The 26,072-nt window shown below is 44.4% G+C and overlaps 1 protein-coding gene across 3 annotated transcripts; it reads right to left on the bottom strand.

The window, feature by feature from the left end:
• Nucleotides 1-204: 204 nt before the first annotated feature.
• etv4 (ETS variant transcription factor 4) lies at nucleotides 205-23,359 on the bottom strand. 3 transcript variants are annotated; one of them, XM_027006121.2, is made up of 13 exons: nucleotides 23,343-23,359; nucleotides 22,383-22,490; nucleotides 21,605-21,695; nucleotides 21,354-21,401; nucleotides 16,204-16,257; nucleotides 7,003-7,132; nucleotides 6,683-6,865; nucleotides 6,273-6,565; nucleotides 4,477-4,545; nucleotides 3,759-3,806; nucleotides 2,614-2,786; nucleotides 1,299-1,400; nucleotides 205-1,176 (listed from the first exon to the last, which is right to left on the bottom strand). In XM_027006121.2, the coding sequence occupies exons 2-13, from the start codon at nucleotides 22,437-22,439 to the stop codon at nucleotides 949-951; spliced, it is 1,476 nt and encodes a 491-aa protein (XP_026861922.2). In that variant the 5' UTR covers nucleotides 22,440-22,490; nucleotides 23,343-23,359; the 3' UTR covers nucleotides 205-948. The 3 variants fall into 3 exon arrangements, with proteins under 3 accessions (XP_026861922.2, XP_026861921.2, XP_026861923.2); XM_027006120.2 differs by lacking the exon at nucleotides 23,343-23,359 and adding an exon at nucleotides 22,905-23,086; XM_027006122.2 differs by lacking the exon at nucleotides 23,343-23,359 and adding an exon at nucleotides 22,905-23,086 and having other exon boundaries at nucleotides 7,003-7,129.
• Between the last annotated feature and the right edge of the window lie 2,713 nt (nucleotides 23,360-26,072).

The following is a 26,072-nucleotide window of genomic DNA, read 5'->3' as shown; positions in this document are numbered from 1 at the left end:
TTCATGTATCTCATAAGACTTGAAGTGCACAGATGAAGCCATCAATACTTTGTAAACCTGTGAACAGTTTTAACAGCTGCTCTAGCTGAAACCAAAGATAGTCACTTAACTTGTAAAGCCAAGAGTGTTTATTTAAACAGCATTAGACAGAGCAGATGTACTACCAGGAATATGCAATCTTGGGGGAGAAAAAACACTGGAGTATTACCTGATAAACATTGTAGTATTTATTTATAGTATTCAAGTTATTTGGATTATAGTGTTACTGCTTTAAGAAATGCCCCACTCAGACTACAGGTCCAGCATAATATTCAAGCTGCAAGTCAAAGGTCACATGACTGGTTGCTGAATGAGTAGCCATGTGAGTGATATTTACATCATAGAAGGCAATTCTGTATTGAGGTGTCTTAAACAGGAGTTCAAGAACACTGGGAAATATGCGAAGAATATTTGGTGAAGAATGTTTATGCTGGTCACATGTTGAGTAGGTGCAGCTACCTGTGAATTAATATGGTGGAGGACTTGGATTTGGCTTGTTTACATATTCATATGCTAAAAGTGTTTGTTCATGAAAAAAGCCCTTTGTCACCCATTGATTGCCAGCTTACCTAGTACGTTGCATAACTAATGTATAGATAATCTTCACAACGTTGTATCCTCAACACCAGTATCTAACATTCAATGCCAAAGTGGGAAAACAGTCCGTTGTCGAGGTGGTGTGTTAATAGTACTGGGTCTTTATTAAGCAATTTCTTGAAACACAGGCACGTGTTTGCATTGGCCAGGCCTCAGAACTGAGAGGAATGCAGAGTCCCTAGTGATATTAATTTAAACAAACCAAAAAAAGAGACAAAAAACACCATAGCCCTATATACAAGTGAACAGGGTGGGCATGTGCAATAGGTGCATTGGAAGAAGGGTGTGGGGATCGCAGGGCTCATGGTGGTGTTAGTACATGTAGCCTTTGGAGTAGGGCTGAGGGCCCAGGTTGGTGGCAGCTGTGTCAGAGGGGCATGACACGCCTTCATCCAAGTGAGACAGCGGCACCGTGTCCTCCTCGTTGACGTAGCGCTCGAACTCTGCCTTCAGGCTAGGCCGCTGATTGTCCGGAAAGGCCAGTGAGATCAACGCCTCCGGCTCGCACACAAATTTGTAAACGTAGCGCTCGCCTGCCACCTGAACACACAGAGAGCAGCGTAGTCGGTTTGCACACGATCAGTGTCATTGGCAAGACCGCGAATGAAGATTTGCATTAGAAATCTGCAGAGCATCCGCTCCGTTTTTGGTCTCACTGGTACCTTTTGCATAATCCCTTTCTCGTAGTAGTAGCGCAGGGAGCGACTCAGTTTGTCGTAGTTCATGGCTGGTCGGTTCTTCTGCATCCCCCACAGCCTTGCTACCTAAGAAGAACAAGAAGCAGAGGAGAAGTGAGAAGAACGGAAACATTCCGTGGAAGCTCCATTATGTTTTTTGGATCTACTGCATGACCCACGTCCACACACAGCTCATGGTCCCTTGATGGAAAAGGAGGATTTCACCAACTCAAAATGGCAGGCTACTTTACAGCTACCCCTTAAAAGGTCCTAGAAGACGAACACTTTAATGCTGAAAGTTTTCAAACCCTGATGACCTTTCACAGAGAGAAAAAAACAAACACTCATGTGTGAACCGGTATTAACCCTTCACTAGAGGGCGACAGTGACTGGGTGAAAGCCATCAACGCCATCATCCTGATGGGAAGGGTGAGAAGTATCCATATGTTCTTATGGTCCCTGCTAATGTAACCTTTTTAGATTAACCAAAAATGACACCACTGATTGCAGAAAAAAAACAGGTGACATTCCTCTCAGAGACGTAAAAACCAAGATCCGGGTATCATATCCGGAGTATAACGATCCTCTACATACAGGGGCAACGGTATTGTACCAGAAGCTCAATCTTCCACTAATGAGCTCGTTGTACCTGATTAAAACTTACTGTTATATTTTAATTGTCATCTGTCAAAACATGGGCAATAACCCAGGCAGACTTATGGTGCAGAGCACATGTCCCATGGGTGCTGCCGATTTTGTTTGCACTCTTAGAGAGCTCCCATGTCTAATTGCAGTCATAAAACCCTGGCAGTAATGAATGATTAATGCAGTACAGTGGGGCAGGCCTGATGGAGGCATCTCTGCATGACGGACTGCTGACTCACGCCATTTAGCCGTCTACTGACCACAGACAATGGGAGGTTAACATTCGTGCCTAAACCACCGCCTGCTTTGACTCAGCCAGAGTGGAGGGCTGTAATATTTGGTAATGGAGCTGTACTCCATTTTGTTTCGCTCTGCTGTTAAGTGGGGTAAATAATGCATGGCAGCTAATGGAGTTTGAATTTGTGTGGGTGGGGAGACCCTGGGGAACAGGGGCTGATCACTGGAAAATCTCTTCAACCGATCTCTCTTTCTACTGACGAGCTGAACTCAGATTACTGACCCGAACTAAAATTGCTTGCAAGCATGGTGCGTGCAAAACATTTTAGCGTTAATCATTGTTGTTATGCTTGAAGCATTTAGATCTGAAGGCCCTGGTAATCTAGTACAGCTTTCTGTACAGCCCACAGACACTCACCTCTTCAGGCTCAATGAGTTTGAACTCCATTCCACGGCCAGTCCAGGCAATGAAGTGCGCATTGCCAGGATCATCCAGGAGAGCAACCAGAAACTGCCAGAGTTGCAATGAGCCACGCCGCTGATAGGGGGCACCCTCGCGGAACACACCGCCCCCCTCCTGCTTTACTTCACCTGAGCAGAAGCAAAGAAAAAAAAAGAAGAAAAAAAATCACATTAGCTCCTTGGTTGCATGCAATGGTGTGCTTAATAGGGTAACAATGGTGTATTCCATTGATTGAGACATACTACCTTTGGCAAATTGTTAGAAGCCTCAGAGAATTTCTTAGAAAGTAGGGGTTAACCGGAGTGTCGTGACCAAACCTTCTATTAGAGACAGTAGCCTTCTAAAATGGCTAATGTTCTTTCGCATCTTCTCTTCAAATAACTATTGTACACCAAGCACAGTGCAGCAAGCTGTGTATGGTATATGTCTTCCATGTAAGACCATTTTATACATAAGCTCTGTAAATGCAGAGGTCATACAAAAAGGAACAGCCTGACACAAATGAAGCCTTCTGTGTCTAGTACTTCCAGTTTTCCCATGATGTATTCACATCAGTTTCATATTAATGACTCTGCTTTACCAAACCAGACCGTGGGAACCTTCGCAAAACAACTGACACCTCAGCAGAGTGCTTCTACCAGTCCGGCTGGTGCAATAACCTACAACTATTGCAAACCCATCAATCACCCAGGCCATGGGAACTGGCAGCTCTGTTTCCTTCAAGACGTCACAAGAGCCTGGGCCATAGTCATACATGAGAAACTATAGCCTCTGACCTCACTCAGCACAACACAGCTTATGGAAAAACAGGCAGACCGCTTATTGTTCAGGACAGTATCATATGCTTTTAGACAGTGGATGGTGTTACTGAGAAAGAAAGTTCAACATGGTGCATGTAATCCTGAGCTTGTCTGCAACAGGGATTTGGTCTCAAACTGTAAGTTGCAAGAGGTTGTGTTTCTCTCTCTCCATAGTGGGTGCTGTATGGTCTATGTTTTTGTTGTCCGCGGTGACGCAAATCTCAATGGCCCAGTTTAAGGTCAATACAGATGAAGATCTTTGAAGTTAATACTGGTGGGACATGGATGCTTGAGATTCACCTTCAAATTTCTCAGGGACAACACGGGAGTCATTTTCAAACATGTAGCCTGCAAGGAGAATGAAGGTTGTGTTAGTTTGCTGACTAGTCTCGAGTCTTTTTTGTAAAAATGTCAGGGAGGAAAAAAAACGAAACATTATGAAATATTAACAACAATCTTTACTAGAAATGGCCCTCTAAAAACATGCCAAATAATTACGTAATTGTAGAATTTCATAACTTTGCCACCACAGCCAGTAATTTGGGAGTAATGATGAACCAATTACACTTAATTATTATTATTACGAGCAGTTATCACACTATTCTCAGGGAAGTGCCTACCTTTCAGTAATTAATCCCCATTAGGGAGCAAAGCCCAGCCTTGACTGAAATGACCCAAAATGGAGTGACCAGTGCAGTGAGCAAAGAGGCTGGGTTATTTTTCTTTGCTCCAGGAAAAATACTGGCCTTTTCCAGTAGTAATATTTACCCTAGAATTCTCCGGACAGCAGAGAGACTAGCACTGATGCCAATGGAAATACAGACCCACTGGCTTGGTTAGCCAGTGACCGCACAGCACTGGCCAATCACAGTCTGATGGGCATGAGACGTGCACCTCCCAAACTCAAACATTTCAACTGCCTACATTGGGCACCAACTGTCACCATCCATACACAAGCACCTCCATCTGAAATCGTCTAACACATATGCTTTATGCACATAATCTGACTGTAGTTTACCTTCATTGCTGTGCTGGGGATTGGGGTAGCTCTCGCTGTGCTGGTACATGGAGGTGCAACCAGGCACATCTGTGGAGTAAAACAAGGATAAATAAAGGTTTTAAATAATGGCCTTAAATCTCAGAATATAATCTGCTCTGCTGCTTATAGACTGGTCAATCACGCATGAAGCCTGAGAACCTACCAAACACATCAAGCACAAAACATTTGTCATGTTTATCAGCCATGACAGACAGAAGTGCAGTGACATTATGAAAGTGTTTAATTCGTTCTCAAGCATAGAGCCAATGTATCAAATCATCAAACAATAAATCAAGCTCTCCCTCCCTCCCTCTCTCTCCCTCTCTCTTTACGTGTAAATAAGCATTAGTGAGGTTGGATGGTGGAGCAATCTTGTCCCCGAACAATGAGTCATGCCTGGAGAATGCAGTGGCCCAGGCTAAGATAAGATGTCACAGGGGAGCATAGAGTTCTCAGCTTGGAGGGGCCGTGAGCCACGTCTCTCACACAGCTAACGGTAATGCTACCGGATACCCATGATGTCCAAACACCCTGATCCAGAACGGAGGGTCACGCCTGCAACACCCTGTTCTGTGTTCCACTTTCATTTTGAACGGGCACCATGTTGCGCAGGGAGAGCCCTAAACATGTGAAGCACATCTTTGGCTACTTGTGTGGGCCATTGAGCACTGCTCCCTAAGACTCAGGCGACGTAGAGCAGGGGCAGCAGTTGGCTTGGCCATGCCTGAAACATCTACAGATAAGCAGGCGCACCAAGTGGGCCTCCGCCTCAGATAGCACAGCGTGTCCACACACAAACATCCTCCCATCCGTGCCTCACAGCTCACGAGCAGAGTTCTGCATGTACAAGGATGAAACCTGTCATGGCATCAGAGCCGTCTATAACAAAAACAAAAGAAAAAGTAACACAAATACTGAAGCGTTTGCCGTTGTTTTTGGTGATCAAGTTAAGCAGGTTTCTTTAGTGTAAGTGACTCTGGCTGTGTGAAAGTTCTCTTCTGCTGAATAACAAAGGAGCTCAGCGACTGCTCTCGCAGTGTGTAAGGAGGGTTACTCACTCCAGCTCGTGTTTCTGTCTCGGTACAGTCACACAGCAAAGACAGATCGCACTGACTTGTGCTGTGAATGCTAGACCAGAGAGCTTCCAGCCCTGACTCCCCAAACCCCCACAACCCCCCAACCAACACCTCAGTTACCCCACCCTGCCCTGCCCCCTCCCTCCACTGGCCAGGCTCACGTTACGGCGGCTATGCTCATTTTTCCATTATGAGTTCATCTGCCTGCAGAAAAAGGAAGCTGCTGGTGCAACCCAACACCCTGGAGCGCTCCGCTGGGGATTCTAGTCTTTCCAGTGCCCTCCATTTTCTCAATGAAATTCCTTTGCCTCACTGCCTTTCACAGAGCAAAAGAGGGGAGGGAAAGGAGAGAGAGAGAGAGAGAGAGACACACAGAGACACAGAGAGACAGAGAGACAGAGACAGTGAAGAACTTTATGAAGTGTGAGGTGTGTGGGAGGGCAAAAAAACAAACTCCCTCGGAACAAGAGAGAGAAAAAGAGAAGGAAAGCATGAACAGCTCTTTTTGGATATTGTGGCCTTGGATTCACTGTTTACAGTAGTGCACTCAAATATAGCCTTTGATCTTCAAGAACAGGAGCAAGACCATTTGAATAGATCTTGGAGCAGTCAGGTTACCAGATCAGTAATGTTTCCTTAAGCCTTCCTGCTCTCTGTAGATCATTTGTGTCACAGCCTGCTTCCCTGAACGCCACTCACCAGGCTCGTAGGTGTAGTCTGTGGGCTCCTGCTTGACCATCATGTGGGCCGGGGGAAACCTCTGAGGGGACGGTCCAGCCGCATGGGCCGCCCTGTCATACAGGGGGTCCAGGAACTCCTGCTTGAAGCTCTGCTGCAGGTATGGCATGCAGGGGTCAGAGTGCTGCCGGTGGTACGCACCACCTCCCCCGGCACCTCCTCCCCCGGGCGGGCCGGCGAGCATGCGCTGCAAGGCAGGGCCTTGGGGCCCAAACGGGGGACACATGTCGACGGAGGCCGCCGGGAACCTTGAGCTGGAAACAGTAAGTGATGACAAAGCTCCGATCACGAGGGTTTTCATTAAACCACTGTCAGTACAGGAGGACCAGCAGAGAGACACACTGATTAGTGGAAGTGAAATACACCGGTACCTGTGGTTCATGGGGAAACTGTGACTGGGGTGCGACTGACTGGCAGAGGGAGGGTTCATGTACCCTGTGTCAGGTCGAGCGCCCACCGGTGGCTTCGGGGAGTAGTGCGGCATGGGGGACATGGGGGTCCCGGGGCAGGAGCTCGGGTGTCCCGCTGCTGCTGCTCTCTTCTGTTCATAGGCACTGCAAGACACACGGTAGCGTACAGTCAACAGCAGCACACGGACCAGGAGAATAAACCGAAACAGACAGGCAGTAAAACAGACAGAGGCCAAGCACGGCTCGGTGAGTGAGAGCGGACGGCAACGGTCTGCACTGACCTGGCGTAAAGGCACTGCTCTCCGGCTGGGTAGCTGAAGCTCTGCTTGTGACTGCATGACTGGCTGGGGTCTGAGCCAGGGCTCCGAGGCTCCTTCTTAATCTTTACCGGCGGGCTGTGGAATGCCACTGCTGTGACACAGACAGATACATTCGTTAATGCAGCCACGTTCCAGTGCGCTCCTCTGAAGACAACAAGGGTAGGGGGTGGGGTTGGGGGAGGTAAATACTTCTTTGTGTGAGCTGGAAAACACCAGACCGGTTCAATTACTCCCAGACCAAAACACAGCGCAGAGAGAAGAAAAACACGCGCGCACATACGTTCCAGCTAGCCTTGGCGAGCCGTCTACATCCTTGCGTGCGGCGCGCGACACATGTCCGCGCACAAACGCAGGCATGCACAAACACCTCCGACACTCCCCGCCCTGATTGACAGGTTCAGCCCGGCTCTCCTACCTCAGACACAACACGGCTATTAACATCCCACGCACTCAGCAGGTCATTCAACTCTGCTGCCGTCACACGACTGAAATACACAGCGCCAGGGGCGCACCTTTGTTCGGCGTCATGCCTTTACAGCCGAGGTATGCTGTGGGGAGGTTTCTTGCGTCTGCTTTCTTTTCTGTGCTCACTTCTTTTGCGATCAGAGAAAAGCCAGCACGCTGGTGCACACGGGCAAATGCCTCATCAAGACATTTCGCAACACTCGCTTTAAACAGCACTTCAAAGCATGGCAACGGCAAAAAATAAACACCAGCCGTTGGCCGTGTGGGAGCACGCACACCTTTCGTGCACAGCCCAGTGCTCGGGACGGCTAGAGAAGAGTTTTCTTAAGGAGTTCAGTCAAGCTCGTTTTCCGAGTGGTACCAGTCTGCGGGGTAGCCAGTGAGCCACCCAGCACGCAGGGACCGGCCCAACGCTGCCACGATGCACTGCACTGCTGTTTATTATTGGAGAGGAGCGGGCTCGGCTCACAGGCTGCAGCGTACAGGATGTTTTTTTTTTCTTCCAGGGCCGCTCAGGGTAAACAGCAGCAGCTGTGCTCCTACAGCTGAGACCCAGACCTGTGTTTATGGCTGTTTATGTGTTGATTGTCGTGGGCGCAGGCCTGACGGAACAGGCCCCATCGAAGACCAAGTCCAGGTTAATTATGCATTCCCTCGGAAAAGAGGAGAGCCAGAGAGTACAGGAAAGGGCATCGTCTCACTGTACTGTACTACTGTGACGCAGGCATCAGCTCGGCCTCGTGCACCACAGGGAGAAAGGGAAAGAGAGGGAGAGGGACGGGGGGATGGCACTTGTTTATCTCCTTTTCCCCCCCATGCTTGGCAGAGTGATGAGGAAGTGTTGGCTTAGAGTAGAGCTCAGGATGGATTAGGGACTATTTAAGCAGACTTCTCACAGAGGGAGTTAAGACTTTAATCCACTCAGCCAATGGAAACATGCCATAAAGTCCAGGACTTGTCTATGAGTGACATGCAAAGTCATACGCACTCTGCACAAGCAACTATGCTTTGGAGTTGACAGATCTGAACGCTTATATCAACATCAGCTCTCGCAGAGGTAAATGAAGGGAAACTGTAAACAGACCTTGGGCAGCACCCGTTCCTCCTACTCTGAGACATGGGGTACTCTTTTTCCAACATTGTCTTCTGGACATAAGTTGGAAAAGCAACACAATCTGCACAGTATGCATTAATGAAGAAGACAGCCACTTGGCACTGGAGGTTGGCGTTGATGTTTCAGGTGAGAATAGGGTTAGCAGTTGTCTGTCCCAGTGGGCACGGAGTTTGGCTGACCTCACTTTCTGCCCTTAACAAATCATGTGTGATTTATCCAATTAATCAAGCTGGAGACCAGAGGAATTCATGTTGCACTATTCAGCAATGATTACATGCTTCAAATCACAGAAATGTAATAAAATGATTACACTGATTACAGGAAAAAGCATTGCAGGACTACACTAAATTCTGTACTTTTAAACAGTCAAAATGTGGCCTATTACTCTGAACAAGTGTCACGGTCAGAGGAAATCCTTGGAAAAAATGTAACACTATCAAGACGTTTCCTCGCACCGTTAAAGCTGCCCTGAGTTTATACCCCAGTGGCAGGAGAGTAAGCAGAGCCATGACACTGAAGAGACCCCATGCTCTTTCCCCTTTCTTTATTTGAAGTAATGTGACCAAAGTGCTCAGGTTCTGACTCCTCTCTTCACAACTCATTTTGAAGTGACGTCACTTTCCCCCAAACCCACTCATATTTCACAGGCTTCGTCTCTCGTGCGAGAGCAAAGGGCTCCGTGAACCTGAACATGGACAGACATCTGGGTGAAGTGTTTAGACGTCCCTGGTAAAATACTGTCCACAAAGAACGTGATATGATGAAAAGTTTCTCTGACGCCTTTCCCAAGTTTGTTTGTTTGTTTGTTTTTTTAATTACTACAAATACTACAGCTGTTAAATACAGATACCCACATACATATACATTAGATTACTCTCCTATGTTCTACTTCATTTAGGTTTGAGGACAAAAGGTCTGAAAAATGATGACGTCTGCATCTACCTCTTCATCCCAATCTGCCAAACAAGGTTGTAAGCAGTTAACACGCAAACTCTGCCATTGCTTAGCATTCGCACCTCTTTCCTAGAAACACGTACGTGTGAAAAACCAGTAGCATTGTGTGCGAAGGCGAGAGTGTCTCTAAAGAGGCAGGCCAGGCCAGTGCGGAGGAGCTGGACTTTACATATGTAAATAGTGTCCTTCAGAGGAGAGGACGGGGAGGTGAAGGGGGGGTGGATGTGGCCATGCTTGAGTGCTTTAGGAAGTGGAGCATCGTTATGGGGGGCCATTCTGTCAGCTTCCACCACAAACAAATCTCAGGACCTCGATACCCCCCCCCCCCCACCCAGCTCCTGCCACAGGACAAAGAGATAGCCACCAGCTGTGACAGATGGAGGCACCAGGGGCTCCTCCACAGCCCGGGCAGCTCGGGCGGAGGGCGGACCAGTGGCCGGCGGCACCGGCCTGGTGGCCGGGCGTCCAGAATCGGCACCCGAGCAGCCTGTATCGCAGCGGTTTAATTCCACACCATAAAGTCCTGGTGTGCAGGTAAAATAGAAAGCTACCCTCAGGACTGGCCATTAAAAGAATTTCATTGTGCGTGCTGTGTTTTTAAGATGGGCCTAAGTCTCCTCTTCTTGCAGTCTGCTTTTGAATTAAACCTCAACGCCACTGAAGATCTGGATAGTGTTAACGCATTGTATATTCATGTCAGAATTACTTCCTGCGAGTTTTCAGCTGATGACAGCCGTGGATGAAGCCAACCCCTCAACAGGTACGGTGATTCACTGACTTTCGTACAATTATTTCATGGGACCATAAACACACAGTACTGTATGAGAGCGCAGGCCAGAACACGTGTAGTTTATTACAGCAGCGTTCTGGGGGGGAGACACATGACCAACTGCACACAGTGTGCTCGATAAGATAAAATTCAGACCAGCGAATATAATGGACTAAAACTTGCCATTTGGACCAGCATGTTATAAGCAAACATCCTTCCACACATTGCAGTGTGTTTGCAATTTGATATATTGCGGCAACACAGCCATACATTAGGCCACAGTGACAGACTGCAAGGCTGGGAAATCCACCTTGCAGCCCACTGACCAGCTGTAGCCAACAGTGACAAATCAATAAGAACAACAAGGATGCCAATTATGCGAGAACGGCTTTAATGTTCAAAATGAGGGCATTGATTTTTGGTATGCCACTTAAAGCTGCTTTTAAAAGCCTACCGCTGCTCTGCAAACACTGGCTGTCAAAGGCTATGGATCAGGGCGTGAATATAATGGGGACATAAGGGTGTTATGGGTGACGGTCACAGCAGTTACATGTCTAGTCAGGACACTTTCCCAAAGGCACAAGCGTAACATGAAGCCCTGGTCATGAACAGAACTTTCGAAGCTTATTATTCATTAGCCTGTTGTTTTGCAGACTGGGATTTGTAAATGCTTCAAGTATTAGACAACCACTGGCAAGAACATTCTATTAGAGGGCTATTTTTGACTGTACTGCTGGGACCTGGAAACCTCATTCTGTTTCGGAGGGTTTTGTCTGTTCGGGCAGTTTTCGCATGTAACTCTACCTTTAATAAAACCATCAGTGGTAAAGTGGAGCAAGGGGCGGGAACAGGAAAACGGCTGGGCCGTAGAGAAACAAGCCCGTCGTTTCAAACGAGCGTAGGAACATGTGTTGGACATGTGGCGTTCAGGTCAGCGTGAAAGCACAGTGAAAGAGAAAGCAGAACTCAGAGACAGAAAGCTTCCCCCCCCCCCCCCCCCCCCCCGAGATCTGTCCCATCTATCCAATGGATGGAACTTCTTTCATGAGGTCTGAATCCTGTTTTAAATTTTTACATATTATTGAACGTGAGCTATTAAACCACTTCGATACGTTAAAAGGATTGTAGAAACTGGCCAGGTGGAAAACCAGGTACCAATTCCTAATTTTAACACTGAGTCATTAACAGTGTTAATAACACAGACATGAAATGTCCTATCCCAGGTCATGTGGCTGCCAGTCACCGCGAGTTGAGAAGGACACATTCTGTTGTATTGACACTTTCACTTCCCTTACTAGACGATGAGCAGACTGGAGACTTGATTGACCAACCGCAGAAACTTTCCACTGTCATTTGATAGGGGCCCCACCAATATGACATATCAAAACAAAGTATGACATATCAAAACAAAGTTTTCACCCATCATTTCTTGCAACATCAGTGAGATGAGGAATGTACATGTACATGATTGTGTCTGAGAATGTGAGAGAGAAAGCAAGAGCCAGAGAACACGAAAGAAACTGCATGAGAAGGGTGGCTATGAGTATGGTGTATGTAGAAGGCAATTCATCTCTCCACTTTTCATCGCTTGGCCCTCAGTATAGCCGTCCTCTTTAAATGTTTAATGGACATATTGATTTCCTCCTCATTGCAGAAATTATATAATGAGCCCCACTGTAAAGACACCATTTGTAAGGGTGATGTGCAGGGGAGAAAAAGCCCAGCTTATCTCCGAGAGAGATAACGCATGCCCATTGAATTCCTGTCAGGCCCCTGAGAAATACATTTCCACCAAGACCACAGTGGCACTCTCTCTCTCTCGAGCAGGGTGGAGGTCTTCATTATAACAGAGACACTCCTGCGTCTCGCTGTCTTTCATCTGCACTTAGAATCGACTGATCCTTCACTGTTTCTTCAATATATGACCTGGTCTGTCTCAGCAGAATCACAGAGAGACCTGGCTAAATAAACGGGAAGAGCAAAGTGACGCAGACACGGTAGTGAACCGATCCAATCTGGCGTTTAACATGCTGATGCAGCCACACCACCTGTCACAATCCAACGGCGCAGCTTCCAAAAGGCAGCCTACAACAGTGAGCGCAATTTTTCAAACTCCTTCTATTCTCCTAGCTCCTCTCCAGTGCGATGCTAGCTGTAGGCCTGTCTTGTTATCATTAGTTCTTCCTCACTGATTCTTTTCCTTTCAACAACAGAATGTGTGTGTGTGTGTGTGTGTGTGTGTGTGTGTGTGTGTGTGTGTGCGCGCGCGCATGTGTGTGCGTGTGTATTTGTGAGGCAGCGGGGGAGGGGGTTGGAAGGGTCCCCCTCTGAGAGAGAGGGAGAGCAGACGACGTCCTGGGCTGGTTTGTGTTTGGTGTAACCCCCGCCCCCGGCCAGCCCCAGGAGCCCCTGGCTGAGTGATGCAGTAAAACACACACTGCTGTCCATTCACGCTGCAGCTTCACCACTGTACCTTAGCCTGACTGAACCACAGGCCACGGCCAGTGTGTTACAGCCAACGTTCAGCCACAACAGTCGGAGGTTTTATCCAAACATGGCAGTGATGGTTTACTACAGATCATAGTTCAGAGCATAAATAAAATGAAAAGACTTTTCAGGGGTAATAAAAAACCATTCCCAGTGGTGAGCCATATTTAGGTTCTATATTAACAAAAAAAAAAAATTTTTTAGTGTTTTGTATTGTTTAGAAAGAAAAGGAAAAAAAGAAAATGACAGAATCAAGAAAGCAAAGAAAAAGAAAGAAAGAACAGACAATAAGAGTGTTGTTGAACAGCACAACACTCAAGCAGCCAGATTCATGAATGGAGATCTCATTTTCACTCAGTGTGCTGCCTTGGCCAATCCCTCACAACCAGCTCATTCATACAAATGTGGCGCTTAAGTGTGTGTGTGTGTGTGTGTGTGTGTGTGTGTGCACGCGCGTGTGTGTGCATGCCTGTAGATAGGTTGTTTCTCGGCAAAAAGTTAGGGAGGGAGGAAGGGCCAGCCCCCTCTACGGGATAGGCCAAGTAGTCTCAGTGCATTTCTGGCAGTCTTGAAGATGTTTTTGCAGACTTTGTTGCATAGCAGCTGTATTTTGGAAAGTGGAGAGAGCTGGAGCAGTGTATTTTGTTAGGGGAGGGCTGAGTGGCCTGTACACTACAGTGATTCACTGATATGCTCAACAGTATGGCAGAGCAAGTCCATAGGCAACACAGTGCAAACAAGCAGTCTGGAAAGCCAGAGAACTTTGTGCATTCACTAAACTCTCTTGTATTTCTCTCCTTCTCTCCTCGTATCTCAGTCTCGCTCTTTAACTTGCCCCTTTGTAACAGCTGCAACTGGATTTATAGCCACAACTTCCTATATAATTACTACAAGGCACAAAACCAAACAATCGGCCCACACAACATTGCAATTGCTGGATTAGCTCACATCTTGGAACATTCAATGCAGACAGAGAAAGAGAGAGAGAGAAAGAGAGAGAGAGAGAGAGAGAGAGAGATGGGGGGTGAAAAGGAGAGCAGTCCAGATTTTCACAGCTCAGTTTGTAGAGAAACAGGAAAAGGGGGGTTAAACCCTCCATTCAGAAAAAGGAACCTTGAGGGTGGAGCTTGCTGTAGGACATTTTCATGAATGGGGAGACAGAGTTCTGTTTTGAGTGTAGCCTTAAACGGCACATAAATCTCACTTGTTTTCACTTGTTTCATGATTGTTACATAGTGTAAATAAAGACAAATACACATGTAGATAACAATAATCTGTATCAGACATTTTCCCACGAGAAAAGAATCACAAAAATACAGACTTTAAAACCAGAGTAAGTCTTTAGTTTCCTTGTCAAAAGGACTTGGTGTTCCTTATTTACAGTGATAAAATCTTCATTGGCTCATACTACCTTCCATTAGTAAAATAGAGCACATTGTGAAACAACCTGGGTAAGCAAATAAACTTGGATCCCAGACACTTAAAAGTATTTGTGAACCTTTATAGCTTTGTTCACAACTACCAACCATGTTTAGCTGACTTCGAGTGTAACTCTACAAGGATGCTATCTTTTAAACTCACTGTTGTTTGCGCTTGTGAATTGCTCCCTACAATTCCAGTACAAACCAGTGCAGGAGTGCAGACTGACCAGATTGTTTCAGGGGTATCAGAGCCATGCCTTAAAGGCAACGTTCACCTGCTGTGAGGTTTCACTTGTAGACCACAAGGGAGAGAGCTCCCAGCTGTCACACACAGAGGGACTGAAAGAGCTAGCTAGTTAGGTCTCAGTGTGGAAAACAAGGGAGAGATGTGGATAGATTCGACAGCTGTGCAGGTGTTGCACAACATCATTTTCTGCTCAAAAAATAAAAGAAAAAGACATTACAGCCAAGCTCTAGCGTTAATTCCATGCTTCCTGTCACATCCAGACAGGCAACAGCTCGACTGAAAAGATAGCTTTGAAACATGCGATTCAATCAAAGCTTGTTTACATATGAGACACAAGGAGACTGTTGTGAGACGAAGCATGCTGGCACAGTTCGGCAAAAACATCCGATTCACCTGAAATGTCAGCACCCACTCCCCATGTTTGGAGAGGGCCATGTGCGCACTTGCAGTAGAGCAAGGTAGCGGTGTGTTCCTGCTTCACTGGTGACTTCGATGCACCTCAACCAGAGTGATCAGAACCATGACGGAGACTGAGACTCCGCTTATGGCTGCCTGTCAGCTGCTGCCTCTCCTCTGCTCAGACACCCCAGAGCATGCATAAGTTATTACAGCGGTGTGTCTGAACGAAAGGGCGGGCGCGGCCGTCAATCATAGCAGTGCTCCACTTAACTAACGTGACAAGACTGTCAGGCTGCAACCCTGCTGCCTCTCACGGCCAGACTGAACGGTGGCGATTGGCCCTGCCCTGCTGGGGTTAAGTAGACATGACCCTTCAATGCCCCAGAGTTCATCTCCATTTCCTCCTTTCCATTGTGGGTCAACAGACAAGGACAATATGTTATGAGGAGCATCTGTCACCACAGGTCAGGCATGTGATGGGGTTAAACGGTGGTGTTTGCATACACTAGATTTTGAGCTTTTCCGAGAGGCAAAGATTCTGTCGTCTAGACCTCAGTGAGCCACTGCCCAGTTCAGGTTACGACTTCTGCTGTAGAAAAAAAAAGGGCTTTATTTGTGTGACTCATGCCTCGAACTCTATAACCCTTAAAAAGGCTAGCAGCAGTTCCACAACTGGACCCGCAGACTTGTCAGTGTGGTACAGGCCCAGCCTGTGGGTCTGTGAATGGCTTTGACAAAAGATTCAGGAGAGCTGTTTACAGAGTGCACACCCCTCCACAAAGCCTGGCACGCCATTGTGCAGCGACACAACAACGCAAAAAGGAAACCAGTTGAAAAGGTGGCCTTGTGTGCTACAGGAATTTGCTTTTCCATTTACACCTCTGACAGACACAAAAGAGAATCTTTGTCTGCGACTTCTAAATGATCTTTTACCAGTTTCCTGAGCTGCTCAACTGAGCCTTTGAACTGCATGCAAATGGAGGGCGGCCTTTAATATGAGCATCCAAATATGTCTGTAAGAGTAGTAGGTCATGTATCAAGGCTTTCTCACAGTACTTCTTACGTAAAGCTCCACGACGGCACTATTATATCTCCGACTACCGCACCTAAGCCTCAAGCAGTTCCTCAACCAATCATTCTCAGTCTCTGTCCAGTGAGCTTCAACCTTCTCTCTCCTTCCCTCTTTCTCTTACTCACTCCCTCACTCACTCACTCCGTCACTCCCAGTCACTCTAGCAAAACCTTTAATACAACACAAACTAACCAAAGGTATAAAAACCAGAAGTACAAAGAGAAGTGTACTTACAGTTTTCTGAATGGAAGTCAGGTACAAACTGCTCATCATTATCAGGAACTTGAGCTGCAGCGAGGAGAAAGAGAAGACATGTTCAGGACCTCATCTCCTGGTTCACTGACATACAGCTACATAACAGTGTACAAATTAAAAAAGAGAATGTGGGAATATCTTACTGATATCTCACTATAGGCATAGGCTAAAACTAGGGGCCACACTATGGAAGATGTTTTCATGAATTATCATTCTCACAAAGAGGCAATAAGATCATAATTTGTCTTTAAACAGAGGCATTTATCTTGAACGTGGGCGCTGCGCTCCAGAGAGGAGGCGATCAAGTCTGTTCATTAGGCGAACGCCTCTTTCCCTTCATCTTCATCTGAGTGAAACCTGAGTTACTGCCTCTGGACAGCCATGTGACCTTCAGCTCCTCTTTCCATGTGCCAGCACTTTTACATCAGATCAATACCCTTGCTGAGTGTGGCCTGTGCGTGTGAAAGAATGACTTGATTACTACTGGACTCCATGAGACCACTAGTGCCTAATCTTCTACCAGTGCGCAACATTTTGTTACACCACTACTAAAGGAACTGATAAGCAGATGCAGGAGTTCACTAAGTTCTTAGTAGGTCACGTTTTTTGTTTTTCACTCATATTTTTACATGCATGTTAAAAATGGTGTGTGTGTGTGTGTGTGTGTGTGTGTGTGTGTTATTGAACTGAACTGATAGTGGATCAGTACAGGAGCACAGGAAGTGATGACCTCAAGCAGCAGTATCTCAACATCTTATTCTGCGATTCCCTGATATCACAGCTAACCTATGCGCCCCATCCACCCTGTGCACAGACGCCGCAAGAGGGGAGAAACAGAGAGAAGATTTGTTGGGCCCGTGTTCATGCCAAACATCTTTGTCTGCTCACAGGCAGCCGGCTGAAGGACATTTCACTGACGGGACTGACGTGCTTCGTTAGGTGAAGGGTTCTGGAATTCATCACCTGGTTTTAAGTGCTTTGCAGTAAGAAGTGGCTGGCGAGAGAGTGGGAGACCACGAGAGAAAAGACAGAGCAAAGAGGTCCTCACTGCTTCCTTTTCCACGATCACAATTACAAATCGCAGGCAAAAACATTGTTAGTTGACTTTAAAACTACTACTTCTGCTTTGTGAACATCTCTGCCATGCGAAGATGCTGTTCACCCTCTTATCCCAGAGGAGTTAGCATGGAAAACTAGCTTCCTGATAATAATCATTTATGCCCCCTCAGGGTTCATATTGGGTGAAGTCCACACATATATAAACGCAGAGTCAGATCAGGTAAGTCTTAGATTGCAGGATGACAAGGAAAATTTAATATGGTTCCATAAAGTGCATCAGTGGCCTTATGCAGTTATGCTGAGTTTGTATTTTATGTATTTGCAAAGGAAAATACTGGGTCAATATTTGACTCTAGTTTCAAGGATATCCACTTAGTACAACTAAGAGGCAGAGTCCTTCCAAGTGTATGGCTGACTCTTCGGGTCATACAAAGATTCATGCTGTCCTGTTTCATACCGAGTGCTGGTGAAACAGAGCAGGGAAACAGCTAAAATAAGAACAGCCTAAAGAGACAACAGCCACACAAACAACACTAGCTCCACATACCAAACTACCCTTCAGTTGAACATGCAGCTAATTTATCCCAACCTTCCAGCCTGCTCTATGCCAGTAACTGGAGCCTATCTATGACTTGGATGACCTTTATGAGTAATGATTTTGTCCTCCAATTTACCAGCAGCCTGGAAATTTCACTCTTATGGTTTATAGTTGCCACAGTTCCGAATGAGAATAGTTCTGAGCAAAAGTTGCATAGTTGTTATGCAAAAGAAGCTTTTGCGGTTGCAGGTGCTCCACTGGCATTATTGTGGTCTGTGTGAATTTCTATGGAAACAAAAAAACTCATTTACTCTCCACCTTCTTCTGAAAGAAGTACTGGTGAATCTGGAGGAGAACCTACTGGGCTGCCCAGTTGCAGCTGGCGACGCTCTGTTAGGATGCTAGGTAAGAGCTGGTCTTGCATTGACCAGAGGCCATGCAGAAAAGGAGTGAAGTAAAGCAATGTTGCTATGGTAGCTGTGGTGCTGCCAGTGCTTCACTATGTCTGCAACAGGCATATTCAGTTGCATATATGACAAGGAATAAAACAATTTCAGGAAAGTTTTAACCTTCATCAGAACTATCGTAAAAGTGACAGACAAAAAATGACTTCATCTTTTGGGCTGTCTGTTGGTTTTGAGCTATTTGTTTCTTTATAAAATGGTACACAGCGTACGCAGTAAAACACTGTCTCACAGTTACACTGAGTCATTTGGAAGATTCTCTCAACAGTGCAGGGAAAAACAACCAAGAAGGGTAAAGCGATTAAAGAGTGCACAGAGTCTGAAAAGATTTATAAGCTAAAAAATAGAGTCTTATCTTTGCATAGTCAAATACAAATAAAACTCAAAAAATTAATTGCAATAGTACAGCAACTGAATCGACTTAGGTTTCTTTACAGTCTTAAATAGGCTGGAGAACCTCTGATTCATAAATAACCCAGTTAAATACACAAAAATAAATAAATGAGTTAATTCATTCAGATATGCTGCCATGTACCATAGTAGTAGCAGGAATCAACAGTGAAAAGGCCCAGTGTGTGTAGTGTAGGTGCCCCAGTGAGGGAGCTGATCTCACATAGTTAGGAGCAGAACTGAAATCTTACCAGACTTCACCCGCTTTAAACTCCATTCTCAGCCGGCAGACCATAAACACAGAAACCAAAAAAGAGGAAGTCTGACACTAAAGATTACTCTGCCACTTCCTGTGTGATGGAAACTGGGCTGATGCCCTTTTGAGCATGCTCAGTTAAATCACATTAATTTCCCACATACTGCTCTATCCTGCTGCTAGAGTTTAATTAGAGTTTAATTCTATTAGACCCACTCATAGACCCACTCAAGTTTTCTTCTATGCTGCCCTGAGGGGGAGCATGGGGCTGTTTTTTATGACTCAGAGCAGAGGCCAATATTTGGTCTTCCAGATCAAACAATACAATAATTTGAGCTAGTTCCAACATGCCTGAAAAAGAACACATGCAATGTGTAAAGACAAAAACATTAAGGATTGTCTCACCATCAGTGCCCCTGGCTCACTGTTTTCTAGAGCTAACTGGAACCAACCCACTCTTCTCTCGCCGTGTGTGTGTGTGTGTGTGTGTGTGTGTGTGTGTGTGTGTGTGCGTGCGTGTAGCCAGTTAGCTTCCAGGAACATCTTGTCAAGGGCTTTGAAATGCAAGTCAGCACAAGACTGGAAGTGTGTCTATGCAAGCATGGAGACACATTTCCTTTTTCTCTCAGGGACCCTGAATGACTTTTTTTTTAGTCGGGCAGATCCTGGGAGGAGCCAGGAGGTCCATCTTAAAAAGTAAAGGCTAATGACAAGACTCGACAAGCTTATCTATTCAGAACTTTCTTGTCCCCTTTCTCTCGCTTCCTCTCTCCCTTTAAAGTGCAAAAGCCCTCAAGCCGCTGTTTTTACAAATGGTGAAATCACCCACAACCACAATCAACCTGATAATAAGCTGTTTAACCTATATAGATGAAAAAGAAAGCTTTTTTGCTCTCAGAACTGTAACAGGCTACTGTCCTGTTTTTTAGTGGAAACCCTGCATGCAGATGTGCACTCAGAATAATCCCCCACTACTCATTTAGTCTTTCTTTAAATCACTTGATTCACACTTCAGCCCTTCTGTTAACTACTAGTTAACCTTTCATAATTATTGTCTAGTTCCAGTTCTACTTGATAGTTTCACATAAGTACACACCTAAAAGTCTTCAATGTAGTGAGGCTATGAGATAGTTCTCATTGTTATTTTTACACTCATTGGCCTGTCTCTTTTACAAACTTTTTGTGAACTTCACAGCTCAACACGGCATGACACCAAGCACAGTATGATAATTGACTGTTACTGAGCAAGGCAACATCCATTTATATGGGGCAATTTCCACTCACTGTAATCAATGATGCACTTGATCTGATGCAACCAAGATGCTAGCTCATCTACAACTAAATCATAACTAAAGTATACTTTTCAAAGCAATAGAAAACCATTAAACATAAATGTGCTATTTACACAAGAGGCACGGCAGACAGGCTCATCCAAGTTCTGATAGATAATGAGGATTCCCATGTTTAGAGCCATGAGCATTAATTATGGCTCCACTTGGACATGTGAGCACTGACCTTGAACTACAATAGCACAGTGTCTGTACTGGCCTCTCAAGTACTCCCATTCATCTGAAAGAGCAGTTCCTAAGAACCACAGGCAACAGTTCCACATATTTAGCAGGCTTGAACTTTCTAACTCACATATGCATAGAAAGGCTTTATTTAAAAAAAAAAAAAAAAATTAAAAGAGGAAAAAGGCAAAAAAAGGAACTGGTGTTTAAAAAAAAACTTTGTAAACAAATCCATTCCTCTTACTTTCATGAAGCCACAATTGATTTTGATTTATTTTGTTATATTCATAGTTTTTATTGGGTTATTAAAGTATATATTTTATATAAATAAATAATATTTATAAATCAATAAGTAAGTAAATAAATAAATGTGATTTTAGTTTTCCATGCATTACAAAAACTGGCGTAAAAAGCTCAAAATTGGATCAGTTCTTTCTAAATATATTACACAGTACTTGAATAGATGTTGGGAGTTGTAAAAACAGAACAATAGCATTACTTTAGTTTTAAAACTTCCGCATGAAAATATATATCTGTAAAATCTTGTATTGCTTAAACTTAGGAAAGTGTACATTAATATAAAAACATCCTCAGCTGGAATAATTATGGTATCAGACTATCAAATTAAAATTCTGTTTACAATATTCTGCTTACATATACCCATTTCCCTCTCAGAGCAGCATAATAAAGCAGACTCTGGCTCTGGCCAGAGGTCAAAGAAATCATGTTTCAATCTGCCTTGTACTATCCAGTCATGCAGCTAATAAAAAGGCCCTATTTGGTATCTAAATAATACTTTATTTTCGACCCACAGAGAAACACTGCTGTACCCAAGCTGCCTTTGACATCTGCTTATTGTGAGATTATGACAAACACTGCCATCCAGACATGCAACACAATGCCAGTCTCACCTTCTGTGAGCCATGTCTCCTGAAGCTGACTTAAATCCTGAAAGAGATCTGGGGAGGGAGGGGGGAAAAAAGATTTTTTTGCCTCAGATTCAGTTCTTTGTAATAATAATTTTAAAAAAGGTCACCTATTCTCTGTAAAGTTCAATACAAGCTTCTGTTCTTGATAAACTCCAATGTCCTGACTGCTGTCAGGGTCTAATGTCCAAATAAAGGCCAAAGTAAATTTTCTATAATTTATTTTGTTATTTTACCTTCAGATTCCTGAGGGGGTAATTCGGTGTCCATGTATTTCCTTTTTGCTGCCATCAACAGTCTATTTAGGGGTCCATTTCCTTGTGACCTCTGCAAAACAGCAAATATATTATGTAAGTGGAAATACATATTCATGCAAAAAAAAAAAAAAATTAATAATAATAATAATAATAAGTGTATGTTATTTGAAATACAGTGATGAATAATAATTTGAAAAACTAAATGAGATTAAATCTATCATCTAAAATACAATTGGTTATGGATTTTAAATACCAGCATCAAAAACTGATAGCAACAGTCAAATTGTATGCTTTATTGATACCCAAGGGTTACACACACACACACACACACACACACACCAGTTACCTACTGCGTGAAAGAAGGCCATGCAAGACTATTACATGTTGCCAAATATCCAATCAGCGAATCCTTTTAGAATCCTTTCACATATTTAAAGCAACCTAAATAAGTCCCTGATTTTTCATGACAATTACGCATAAGGTACAGTCTAGTTGAAATCCGAACTAAGCTTACTTTCTTGGGAAATATAACTAATAGGTACTAACTGTACACAACTCAACACAAAAGTTTCAAAAAACGGTGTCCTAATATCGCCGATAAGTACTGCATTAGGCTCTGAGTTATTTCGGTTCAAACTCCGAACAGTTTTCATCGCGGTGCGCTCCCTTGAAACAAATCACTGGCAACGGCGGTCGACTGAGCCACAGCAAAACGCGTTCAGTAAAGCTTTGGGAAACACGATAAACCCATACTTACATTAGCTAAAGTATAAGGCACTTGCTGATCTAGATATCCATCCATTTTATAATCCATCCGTTAACCGTTTGTGGTCATTTAGGCTGTGTTGAATGAAATCCACGCAGCCTGCAGGGAGAAGGCAGAGGGACAGAGGCAGCAATAGTTGTGAATGGAGCGGCGAGAAAGATGCATACGTAATGAGCTCCATTCACAAAAAAGAAAAATGCTGTGGCGAAGCGCACAGGCAAACTAGGTTATTTAGCGGGCTGCGGCTACCATCAACACCAACATGCATCCTTCTCGAAATCAGAGCTCAGTTCGGGCAAAACACTTTTTACTGCATATCCACCCGCTATCGCCTTTTGCTTTCAGAAAATTATAATCTGTAGAGCATTTCTGTGCCAAATGTGATGTGAAAACATGTCGTCTGCTGTTGTTCACCAAGGCACTAAAAGTCGCAGACCAACTAACTAGAAGTCTAAAATGTCACATTCCTCAGCTGTTTATGTTAAAGTTCCAAATGTAAAAACTAAAGCATGCCTGAAATGATCAAATCCAGAAGATGCAAAGCGTTGTAGTCTTAACATCTGATGTTTCATCTACCCAGATGCTAGAGGTAAACAGTTTAATGGAGAAACATTTCCCGGACTTTACTGTTGATTTTCGTAAGAGTTGCTTCTCTGTCGTGTTCGCCCGGACACAAACGTTCGTGATTGGTGGATTTCTTCTTTCAAGAGCTCAGATTTCTCTCTTTGTCCAAATGAATGGTCTTACCTATGAATGAAATCTCGGCTCCTCCTTTAAACCAATCAGATTCGAAACTGTACTAAAGCCCAGCAAGTGGGGTGGAGCCTGCTCCTATCTGACCAATCCACGGTGGAGACCCCAAGAGTTTTCCTTCCAGATTTTGCAGTTGTTTTTCATTCACAAAAAGGAAAGAGAAAGTTGAGGGAGAAAAACTCCATTCATAAAACTTACCCTGGCATGAATGTACGGAGTTGTTTTCAGCGTACGCTCTATTAACAACAGACACAGCTTGAAAAAACATCACGAGGTCCCTCCTGACCAAAGCTGCAATACATTAAGTAATTTAAACGGTTTTGACATACTATCAATATCTTAAAGCACCAGTACACCCCAGTATATTTTCACCGTGAATTGAAGAACAACTACAGACCATTTCAATATTTTTCAATAATTCAAATGGTACATAGCCTAGCTCTATCTATAGTTTTTTAGCTGGTATTACTCGTATCGAAAATAAAAGTACGTTCAAAGTAAAGTAAGTATATTAAAATTTCTGGTGAATGTTTAATATTTTTTGGAGGATTGCCACTTTATATCGGCGCTGCTTGTCCGGACATTTTGAAAAATCCAACAGGCTATGACTGACTGAAAACAAGTTTACAGCACACAGAAAAAAGTCAGATGTCATATATCCTGTTGAAACGACGTCTGATAAGAGAACAAAACTCTTTACTGCGCTCGCTCCACAAATATCCGCGACTAAGTAATGAAGATAGTAAGCAATAGAAAGCAAGTTAATCTAAGATTAGTGTTATTTATATTGCCAAAGTCTTCAATATGTAATTAAAGAAGTCTACGTTCATTCTGTCGAAACATCGAGCCGTTGAGGACAGTATGATGAAAACGTCTCATCGCTAACAACGTTAGGGCTGTAAAGAATTGAAGAATGCCTGTTTAATCGCACACTTTAGGCACCAGTCAAGATTATTTCCTTTTCTTTTAGGTAAGCCTCATGGTAACTGACATGATCATATAGACTGGAGTCAACGCATTCGATTAAACTGAATGAAACTAATGACAAAATCACATAGCTAACTGCATTTTTAAAAAGGGATGCTAACGTGCATTTTAGTTTCTATAAACACGCGAGAAAGAGCCAGATTGTTTATGCAGGAGTAGCGATGAGATTACCTGGTCATAGCATATTATCTTATCAGCTCTGTTCAGGATTTCAATTTAAATTTGCTGACAAAGAAAAAGATGTTGAAACCTACACTGTAATATTTTAAAGGTTTAATGGTTAAAGCATTAAGTCAAGCTGCAGCCAGGTTTTGCACTGGGTAAGCGTCCCGCACTTTGACCCCCTATTGAGATTCCCATTATCTCCCAGGCTTGAGCGACTTGTGCAAGGCATGAAACGTATGTTCAGTTTTTGTTGCCAGATAATCAATTTGTCTCCCAAGTGTATAACACCGTGCCTAATAGACATTTCATGTCATTTTCATCAGTGTAGTCTATAGCAGCCATGCCCTGATCTAAGTTGTGGGGTAATGATGCTTTTGTCATTGCTGATTAATTCTTGTAAATTATATAGACTACTGTGTATTACAGGTGAAATGTGTAAGAATAGCAAGAATTGCTAGATTGATTAGATTATTTAAATCAGTGGGTGGGGGTTCTTCCTTCAAACTTCAACTATACACAGAGACTAAAAATAAGTCTCCCAGAGCGCTTGGCCGTGGACTTATCTGACATCCTTTTTGTGCCAGGTTGCCAAGTTTGGCCTGGGCTGCCTTATATTGCAAGCAGTACTGCTCCAGGCGCCGGTCCATGTCTGCTCTGATTTCCTGCAGTTGTCAAAGACAAGGAATGAGTTTCACCTGAACACCCTCCTACAAAGCCCGTTGTGTTGGAGTCACGGCCAGGACTTACTCTTGCCAACAAAACACATGTTTGAATGTAAATGTTCATGGCATGGAGGAAATGACACCTTAAGAGCTTGTTTTTCAGAATGCTCTGAGAAGCTGTTTACTTTTGTGACTCATTTCATTGTGGAATGGGATCTTCTTTATTATGATAACCATGTAGTTTCTCCATTAGTGAAAATTCCTCTACATTTTGTTTAGGTATCTCGAAACCATCACCTGATCTCTCCATAAATCGGGAGCAAATTGTTTTTATTATAGCCATTCCCTTCTGTTTATTTAAAGGCTGCATGTCACTATGAAAACAGTAGACCTCAACACTGACCACAGTCAAACGCACACTTAGTATGGCTGTTGGTATGTGGCTGTCTGTGGCTAGTTGTAAGTCTTTGTATGGAGTAGTGGCAGACACTGTCAGATTTACACACTCGGGCACAGGGCCCATGTGTCACGTTGTTCTTCCACTACACCGGCACACATTAAATGATTTCTCACCAGCCCCCCAAGCAATGCCTGGCACTGTGGAACACACAACCAGATGAGACCTAAGCTTCTTTATAACAAATGTGACTGAGTGTCTGTGTCTTTCCATGTGTGAATGTGTGTTTGTGTCTGTCTGGATGTGTAGGTTTTTTTGTTTTTTTGTCTGTTGTAGATTTCAATGGGTCTTCTCCTGTGTGTGTGTGTGTGTGTGTGTGTGTGTGTGTGTGTGTGTGTGTGTGTGTGTGTGTGTGCTCATCTTTGCATTTAGATGTGTTTTTAAGCATGCTTGTGCGTATGCAGGTTTCTGTTGCTCTGACGGGTGTTTGTGTGTGCTTTGATATTGCTCCTGGCCTGGTAGTCATTCCTGCAGAGTGTTTGGCCGTTGCCTGGGTGCCTGTCTGTGTGGTACTGGGCAGGAAACGTCTCTGCTGGCATCTAAGAAGCCATCTACGGCCCGGTCCAAGCGTGCCTCCGAGCACCTGCAGCCTCGCTCTCTCCGGAGGCACACAGAGGCCTGCTTGTTTGTCAACAGGCCTTCTCCCTGTTCTTGTCA

The sequence above is a fragment of the Electrophorus electricus genome, chromosome 14 (assembly GCF_013358815.1).
Source record: "Electrophorus electricus isolate fEleEle1 chromosome 14, fEleEle1.pri, whole genome shotgun sequence".
In the NCBI taxonomy this organism is placed as follows: domain Eukaryota; kingdom Metazoa; phylum Chordata; class Actinopteri; order Gymnotiformes; family Gymnotidae; genus Electrophorus; species Electrophorus electricus.
This window is presented reverse-complemented; position numbering and strand designations above follow the sequence as displayed.